Source organism: Chrysochloris asiatica, unplaced genomic scaffold, assembly GCF_000296735.1.
Source record: "Chrysochloris asiatica unplaced genomic scaffold, ChrAsi1.0 scaffold00051, whole genome shotgun sequence".
NCBI classification, from domain to species: domain Eukaryota; kingdom Metazoa; phylum Chordata; class Mammalia; order Afrosoricida; family Chrysochloridae; genus Chrysochloris; species Chrysochloris asiatica.
Genome location: NW_006408569.1, coordinates 4,758,501 through 4,767,874, shown reverse-complemented (window position 1 = coordinate 4,767,874; position 9,374 = coordinate 4,758,501). Strand labels below are relative to the sequence as shown.

The following is a 9,374-nucleotide window of genomic DNA, read 5'->3' as shown; positions in this document are numbered from 1 at the left end:
TTTTTCCAGAAGCTTTGGTTTTTTTTGTGCTGTGTCACTCACTGTACCAGCCAGGCTGTGGCCCCAACCCTCTGATTTCCGCCCAGGGTGAGGGGTTGCTGGGAATGTCCTGTATCCGGATTGATTTCCGCAATCACTGATTTTGCTTTTCACAGTCAGATTTATACACTGGTGGACACAGGAACCTGGTACCTGGCACCTTGTATGGTACCTGGCACCTTGTACAAGATCCAAAATTCTGGGGCTCCCATATTTGTTTTTCACCTGGCTAATAATTTTTTATCCTTTAATACTCAAATCCATCATCATCCTCTCCAGGAAGTTGTGCTTGACTGTCTGGTGCCATCCAATATATTGAACCAAGTGATGCTCTCCTCTGTCTCCATGTAAGACATTGTGGACCAGGGTTTAAGTAGTTATCACATAATCTGGTGGTTTTCCACTGTATCTTCAGAGCCTAGAAAAATGGTGGTGGTGTGTCGTGGAGTGGTTCCTACTCATAGCAACCCTACATAGGGTTTCCAGGCTGTAAATCTTTATGGCAGCAGAAAGCCTCATCTTTCATTCAGAACAACTGGTAGTTTCAAACTGCTGACCTTGAGGTTAGCAGCCCAACTTGTAACCACTACACTACCAGAGCTCCTTTGACATAGAATAGGCATTCAATATTTTTTGAATGAATGACTAAATGGCTACGTCTTCTTCCCTTACCAGACTATGGTTATTTCTTTGGCTGTTGTTGTTGTTGTTATTATTAGGTGCCATCGAGTCAGTACTGAATCATAGCAATCCTATGCACAAGAGAATGAAACACTGCCCAATACTGTGACAACCTCACAATCACTGCTGCGCCCGAGCCCATTTTTACTGCCACTGTGCCAGTCCATCTCATTTTCTCTGTCCCTCTACTTTACCAAACACAATATCTTTCTCCAGGGACTAGTCTGAAGTATGAGAGATGAAGTCTGGCCATCCTGGCTTCCAAGGATCACTATGGCTATATGTCTTCCAACAAAAGATCTGTTTGTTCTTTTGGTAGACCATGGTTCTTTTCATATTCTCCTGTGATATCATAACTCAAATGCATCAATTCTTCTATGGTCTTCCTAATTCACTGTCTAACTTTCACATGCATAAGAGGTTATTGAAAGTGCCATGAGGAATTTCAAAGAAGAAGGATTAGTTTTTAGAAAATGTGATGTTGGTTGTACTTGGTTATACTCACTCACCACAATATTGTCCATATCTAGTCATGATCCACACAATTGCAAGCCTTTGCATAGTCAATAAAGCACAAGTAAATATCTTTCTGGAATTCTCTGTTTTCAGCCATCTAACATCAGCAATGATATCCCTCATTCCACATCCTCTTCTGAATCCTACTTGAACCTCTGGAAGTTTTCTGTTAATGTACAGTTGCAGCAGTTTTTGTATTATCTTTAGCAAAATTTTGCTTGCATGGGACATTAATGATATTGTCTGATGATTTCTGCATTCCATTGGGTTACCTCTCTTTGGAATGGTCACAGATATCTATATCTTCAAGTCAGTTGACCAGGTAGCTGTCTTCTAAATTTCTTGGCATAGACAAGTGATTGCCTCTGTGCTGCATCAATTTGTTGGAAGATTTCAATTTGTATTCAATCAATTTGTAGTGCCTTGTTCTTTTCCAATGCCTTCAATGCATCATGGACCTCTTCCTTAAGTATCATTGGCTCTTGATCATATACTATCTTTTGAAATGTTTGAATATTGACCATTTCTTTTTGGTACAGCTACTCTGTGTATTCCTTCCATCTTCTTTGATGCATTCTGCATTATTCAATAGTTTGTCTATAGAATCCTTCAATATTTCAAGTTGAGGCTTGAATTTTTTCTTCAGTTCCCTCAGCTTGAGACATGCTGAGGATATTCTTCCCTTTTGGTTTTCTAACCCCAGGTCTTTGTATATTTGAATCTGTCTTCTCGAGCTGACCTTTGAAATTTTCTATTCAGCACTTTTACTTACTCATTTCTTCAATTTGCTTTAGCATCTCTATGCTGGAAAGCAAGTTTAAGAATATCTTCTGACATCCATTTTGTTTTTGCCTCTTTAGTGTCTTTTTAATAACTTTTGGCTTTAAATATATATATGAAGAAAGGAGCCCCTATACTGGGCCCTATTCAGTGGCAACTTCTTGTTCCATAAAGTTAAGGAAGACTTTGAGGCAATAAAATTTGTTTGGAAAAATCTAGATGTATTTGCTTTGTATGTTGTGATGGACAGAAGGGATGAAGTGAAGTGTGAAGGCCCCTCACACCCTCCATCTCGCCTCAGACTATGTCCTGGGGTGGAGAAAGTGCCACTCTCATTCCTGATTCTTGGGATTGTTGATGGCCACATAGTGATAGAGAACGACCAGCAAGAAGAGAAACATGCCCAGCATGTTGGCAAAAATGGCGAGTTGCATGTCCGTGATTATCCTCATTAGCCAAGCTGGACTCCGACGCTCGCTGCGCACAAGTTCGAGGTAGGCGACTTGGACTGGAACTTTATAGCACCACCTCAGTGCTAGTATGATATTCTTGATGTCATCCCACAACTCTTCTGGTTTTTGGTCTTTAGTGGCTAAATGCATCAAACCAGTTCTTCAGATGATCTCTAAATTCAGGTGGGATATGTTCAAGGTCATTTTTTGGCTTGCATAGGCTTGTTTTAATTTTCTTCAGCTTCAGCCTGGACTTGCAGATGAGCAATTGATGATCTGTTCCACATTTTGCCCTTGGCCTTGTTCTGGCTGATTGTATGGAGCTTTTCCATCATCTCTTTTCACAGATGTAGTCGATTTGATTTGTGTGTATTCCATCTGGTGAGGTCCATGTGTATAATTGTCATTTATGTTGTTTTAAAAAAGGTATTTGCAATGAAGAAGTCATTGATCTTGCAAAATTCTATCATGCAATCTCCACCATTGTTTCTGTCATCAAGGCCATATTTTCCAACTACTGACCCTTGTTCTTTGTTTCCAACCTTTGCATTCCGATCACCAGTAATTGTCAATACACCTTGATTACATGTTTGATTAATTTCAGACTGAAGAAGTCAGTAGAATTCTTCAATTTCATCATTACTAGTTTTAGTGGTTGCCACATAAATTTGAATAATACTGGTATTTACTGGTCTTCTTTGTAGGCATATGAATATTATCCTATCACAGATAGTATTGTACTTCAAGATAGATCTCAATATGTTCTTTTTGATGATGAATGCAATGTCATTCCTCTTTAATTTGTCATTCTTGGCCTAGTAAACCATATAATTGTTAGATTCAGAATGGCCAATACCAGTTCATTTCAGGTCAGTAATGCCTAGGATATTGATGTTTATGCATTCCATTTCATTTTTGAAAATTTTCAATTTTCCTAGATTCATACTTCGTACATTCCATGTTCCAAGTATTAATAGATATTTATAGCTGTTTCTCTTTATTTTGAGTTGTGCCCCATCTGTAGATGAAGGCCCTGAGGGCTTTACTTCATTCACATCATCACAGTCAACTTTACTTTGAGGAGACAGCTCTTCTCCAGTCACATTTTGAGTGCCTTCTAACCCAAGGGGCTTATTTTCCAGCACTATATCTGACAATATTCTGGTGCGCTTCATCATGTTTCAATATTCAATATTTTGGTGCTGACAGTGTTCCACTGCTATTCATAAAGTTTTCAGTGACTAAATATTAGGAAGTAGTCCATCTCCCCCTTTTTCCTAGTCTGTCTTCATCTGGAAACTCAGCTGAAACCTCTCCATTATGGTTGACCCTGCTGGTATTTAAAATACTCGTGGCATAGCTTCTAGAATCACATCAACATGCAAACCACCACAGTATAACAAACAGACAAGTAGTGGTCTTTGGCTACTAAGAAGGTATATAACCAGAATATCTAAATTTTATTGGATTCGTAGTATCAGAGAAAGCTTCTATGAGAATGTGACATTTGAACAGGGACTTGAAGCACAAAAAATCCAGACCAAAAAAAAAAAAAAAAAAAAAAAGGCCTGTAGAGGGGAGGATTTCAACAGAGGGATTAGTTAGCAACAAAGCCATTAAGTGGTAAAGATCTTGGAGAGTTTGAGGAACACAGAAAATAGTAGAGTGGTTGAATATACTGACTGAAGGAGAAAGTGTCATAAATGGTGCTTGGAAGGTAAATAGAAACCAGATACCGCAGGGTATCACTGGATTTTATTATAAGTAAGTTTGAAACACTTTGGTTTTCAGTGGAGTAATAGGATCCATTTAATATTTTAAAAGCACTGTAACTGCTATGTGGAGAATGACTTTTGGGAAGAATGGAAGGCTATTGAATATTGGAAAATCAGTGTGGACACTATTACAATGTTACTGGTAAGAGATGATGGTAGTGTGAACCAGGACAGTCATATCAGATAGTGAGAAATGAATTGATGTAGAAATACCCAGAGGTACAATTGAATGAATTTGGTGATGGATTGTAGAGAGAGGAATCATTAATAACTTTCATACTATTTTCATGAATTGAATCTGTACTTGTGCCACTCACTGAGATGGCAGAACCCTGGAATAGGGCCAGGTTTGAGAAGAGATGAAGAAACGATGAGATAGCTTTTGTGTAAAAGGATTCTTATATGCCAGCAGATGTTAAGTAGATAGTTACATACATCCTGGTTTGGAACTCAGAAGAGCTGTCTGGGTTGAAAAAATATAAATTTAGAAGCCATCAGCATGTTGGTGGTATTTAAAATCATGGAAATGGGGGAAATCATGTAGAGAAACATTTCAGAGGAAGAAGAGAAGAAAGTTCAGAATAGAGCCCTGGGAATTCCATCATTTAGCGTTCATATAGATGAAAAATACCCAGCAGATGAGACTGAGGAGGGTATATAGATTGGTAGGAGGAAAGCCATGAGTGTGTAGGATCCTGCAAGTAGAGGAAAGAGAGTATTTCAAGGAGGAGAGCCTGGTGAACTATTCTAAAGGCTACTGACAGGAGAATAGGAGAAAGACAGTATTCCACAGTATCTGGTAACATGCAGAACATTGATGACTTCAGTAAGGCACTTTTGGTAGAGTGATCAACACAGAAACCATATTGGAGTAATTTTAGGAGTATATAGATAAAAGTGAGAAAGAGAAGACACCATGCACAGATAATTCCTTGGAGGAGTCTGTTTCTGAATTGATAAAGGCTTGGTGAGAGCTTGACCAGGGAGCTTAATGGAAGTTATTTGTTTCCACAATGCATATTAAGAGAAAATATTTGAATATTGTTAGAAAGAACGATTCATTAGAGAGGAAGAAGTTGAAAATGTAAGAGACAGGAGAAATATGGTGGTGTATTATCCCTTAGAAAGCAGGAGGGTCGATGGTCCAGAGCACATATGAAGAGGATGGCTTCTGATCAAAGAAATGACACTTCTTTTACTGTGGTAAATATTTACTGAGTATTTACCATGTATTTAGATCGGCAGTTCAAGCCCACCAACTGCTCCTCGGAAACCCTATACAAGTTCGCTATGAGTCGGAGTCAACTCAACTGCACTTAACAACAACAACTACTATGTTTTTGGTTTTGTATAAAGCACTAGGGATACAGCACTGAATAAATTATGGCCCCTGCCCTCATAGTCTGGTGGGAAAGACAGACAAATAAACAATTACAATTAGGTTGATTAGTGCTATGATAAGTACAGGGTCCTATGGAAGCACTAGAGAAAGGTGTTCAAACCAATCTGAAATAAAGGTTAAGTGAAAGAAAGGCCTTCACAGAGGAGGTGTTGTCTGAGTTGAATCAAGATAAATAAGTAGAATTCCATGGGTGTGTCCTGCGGAGGACTTTCTGTATAAAGTAATAATCATCTGAAACGACTTATATGCTACAAGTAACTTAATGTTGCTGGATGCAATGTGTGTATGAGCAATAGTGGTTAGAACTGAGACTTGTGAGGCTGAAGCCAATTCATGAAGGACTTTTTATTCCAAGCCAAGAAACATCCCTTCCCCTCTGTATTCACCTGATAACTTAGGGTTTCCAGAAAGCCTTCTCTTGCATCTATTGTGGCACTTTTCACACAAAATTGTAAACATGAAATTAATTGTTGGTCTCCTTAACTATGCTTTAACCTCTTTGAGAGCAGAGGCTATATCCTGTTTACTGAGATATGCCCAGTGTCTGGTGAATATTTACCATGTAATTGTTGTTGTTGTTGTTAAGTGGCGTTGAGTGGGTTCCAACTGATAGCGATCACTTGTAGGGTTTCTGAGGAGTGGCTAGTGGGTTTGAACTGCCGACCTTGTGGTTAGCGGTCCAGTGATTATCCTACAGTGCCACATCAGTATTCTTGCCATATAATAGGCCTTCAATAATAATAATTTAAAAATTTGGTATGGCTTCCTCTTCCTCCTAGCTGGTCCCTATCCATATACCCAACTGGTCCTGCTATGGCCACTTTCACCCAGAATCCACAGTTCCAGAAATTGCAGCAATGGTACCACAAGCACAACTCCAAGCTCATCCTTTTCACCTCTGACAAGGAACACTTCAGCCATTTCATCTTGACCTTTAACACCAACCAAGGGCAGATTCTGCAAGATTACTCCAAGAAACTTGTGATGGAGGAAGTGATGCAGATGTTGGTGGACCTGGCCAAGTCTGGGGGTATGGAAGCTGCCCAGGATCACATGTTCAATGGCGAGAAGATCAACTTCAATGGCAAGAATCTGCCATTGGTTCATGTGGCCCTGCCTGCAGAACCAGTCAAACATACCTATTCTGGTGGATGGCAAGGATGTGATGCTAGAAGTCAGCAGGATACTGGACAAGATGAAGTCTTTCTGTCAGCGTGTCTGAAGTGGTAAATGGAAGGGCTAGACAGGTAAGCCCATTAGGGATGTTGTCAACTTAGGCATTGGTGGTTGTGTCCTGGGACCCCTAATGGTGGCTGAAGTCCTTTAGTCATACTCTTTAGGTGGTCCCCGTGTCTATTTGTCTCCAACATTGATGGGACCCATATTACCAAAACCCTTGCCTCCCTGAACCCCGAGTCCTCCCTGTTCATCATTGCCTCTAAGAACTTTACCATCACAATGCAGAGACAGCGAAGGAGTGGTTCCTCATGTCAGCAAATGATCCTTCTGCGGTTGCAAAGCACTTTGTTTCTCTGTCTACCAATATGACCAAGTGAAGGAGTTTAGAACTGACCCTCAAAACATGTTTGAGTTCTGGGATTGAGTAGGAGGATGATACTTGCTGTGGTCAGTCATTGAACTCTCCATTGCCCTGCACTTGGGTTTTGACAACTTTGAACAGCTGCTCTCCGGGGCTTACTAGATGGATCAGCACTTCCATACCAAGCCTCTGGAGAAGAACTCCAGGTCTTGCTGTCTCTTCTGGATATCTGGAACATCAATTGCTTTGGGTGTTAAACACCAGCCATGCTGCCCTATGACCAGTATTTGCACCACTTTGCTACCTACTTCCAACAGGGTGACATGGAGTCCAATGGGAAGTATATCACCAAGTCTGGCACCCGTGTGGAATATCAGATAGGCCCCATCTTGTGAGGAAAGCCAAGGTCCAGTGGCCAGCATGCCTTCTACCACCTTAGCCACCAAGTTACCAGAATAATACCCTGTCACTTCCTCACCCCAGTCCAGTCCCAGAATCTTATATGGAAGGGATTGTATCACAAGATACTCTGGCCAACTTCTTAGCCCAGACTGAGGCCCTGATGAAGGGGAAAACAATGGAAGAGGCCAGAAAAGAGTGACCGGCCAGGGGAAAGAGTCCAGAGGACTTAGGGAAGCTGTTGCAGTACAAGGTCTTTGAAGGAAATCACCCAACCAATTCCATTGTGTTCACCAAACTCATGCCATTCATTCTTGGAGCCTTGATTGCCATGTTTGAGCACAAGATCTTCGTTCAGGGCATCATCGGGGACATCAACAGCTTTGACCAGTGGGGAGTGGAGCTGGGGAAGCAGCTGGCTAGGAAGACTGAACCTGAGCTGGATGGCAACAAACACCTCAGTGACCTCTTGTGATTCTTCCACCAATGGACTGAACAACTTCATCAAGCAACAGCAAGCATGAGGTCAGAAACCAATAAACACATGCTCAGCAGAAAAAAAAAAAAAAAAAAAAAAAAGGTTTGTTTTTTAGGACAGTATTGGAACCTCCTGGCTGTCTTGAATTCATACTTTAGGATACTTCAGATTTTGCATTTACTCTTCTCTTCCCTTACTTCCTCTCACTAATGACCCAGTACTCTCCACATTTGGTTCTCATTTCATTTCTCCACTTGGTTTTCCCTTTGGACCAGGCTCCTGGGAACTTCAGGTGTTCTTTCCCTCTGCCCAAAAGCAGCAGTCTCCACTTCAGACAGCCTCTCTTGCATCCAGGTTCCTGTTGTCCCTAAGGGATCCTGGTTCACACCATGCAAAGCCTTACAGTCCAACCTTGTCACCTTGCTCCTGCCCCTGGTTCTGCCAGGACCAGTGCTTAACTTAGCCTAAGCAGGGTCATTAGGTCAGTTTCAAGGAATTAGTTCTGGCCAGAATGGGCCAAAGAACAGGTGGCAGCTCTGGCAAACAGATGTAGTTGAGGCTACAGAATAGGGCAATGGAGTTGTTGGGCTCAACAGGTGGGCAGGGTCAGATAATTCAAGCAATCTCCAACTGAGCTAAATCTGACCCATGGTATCGCATGAAAGAAAGCAAAACAGAGCAGTAGAACAGGAAGAAAGATGGTCAAGGCAAGATGATGGGCATAAACCATGTATCTGCACTGAATTTATTTTTTATATGTACATCCCTTCACATCTTCCCATTTCTACACTCATAAGCACACCTCAACATGAGCATGTATGTATGCGTGCACATACGTACATACATATCTCAAATACACAAAATGCTGACTCAGACCTATATTCACATTGGCAGAACCTAGTGTGACATGCTTTGGTTGGCGGATATTGTGACACCTGCTTGCATTGGCAGGGAGGAGGTGTTCTATGCAAGCGTGTGTTCCAAATAATAGAAGCATCTGTGGTTGCAACCAAGTCCTTTTCTTTGTTAATTATTTCAAATGATAGCTTTCTGTCTTCTTATACCAAGTGAATTAAATAACAGCTTAACTATTTCTGGATGAGTCCAGGCCATCCTTATAGACACTGATTATTAGGTTGTGCTGAGCTACAGAATGTCTTTGACTCTCCACTAAATAACTTTAGTGCAAATACCCTGTTCACACAGAAACACATTTTATCTATTAATGAGTATGTTTGTGTGTGTATACTTCCTTACACACTCACAATCCTTCATGCAAATGTCTCCATACAAGATGTTCTGTTGTTGTTAA

The 9,374-nt window shown here is 40.9% G+C and overlaps 1 protein-coding gene and 1 pseudogene across 1 annotated transcript; one reads left to right on the top strand and one right to left on the bottom strand.

The window, feature by feature from the left end:
- Positions 1-2,348: 2,348 nt before the first annotated feature.
- Positions 2,349-4,680, bottom strand: LOC102812777 (dolichyl-diphosphooligosaccharide--protein glycosyltransferase subunit 4-like). The gene is made up of 2 exons (XM_006862865.1): positions 4,675-4,680; positions 2,349-2,564 (listed from the first exon to the last, which is right to left on the bottom strand). Exons 1-2 carry the CDS (start codon positions 4,678-4,680, stop codon positions 2,349-2,351), a joined length of 222 nt encoding a protein of 73 aa, XP_006862927.1.
- Positions 4,681-6,458: 1,778 nt separating this feature from the next.
- Positions 6,459-8,108, top strand: LOC102815566 (annotated as a pseudogene).
- Positions 8,109-9,374: the final 1,266 nt, after the last annotated feature.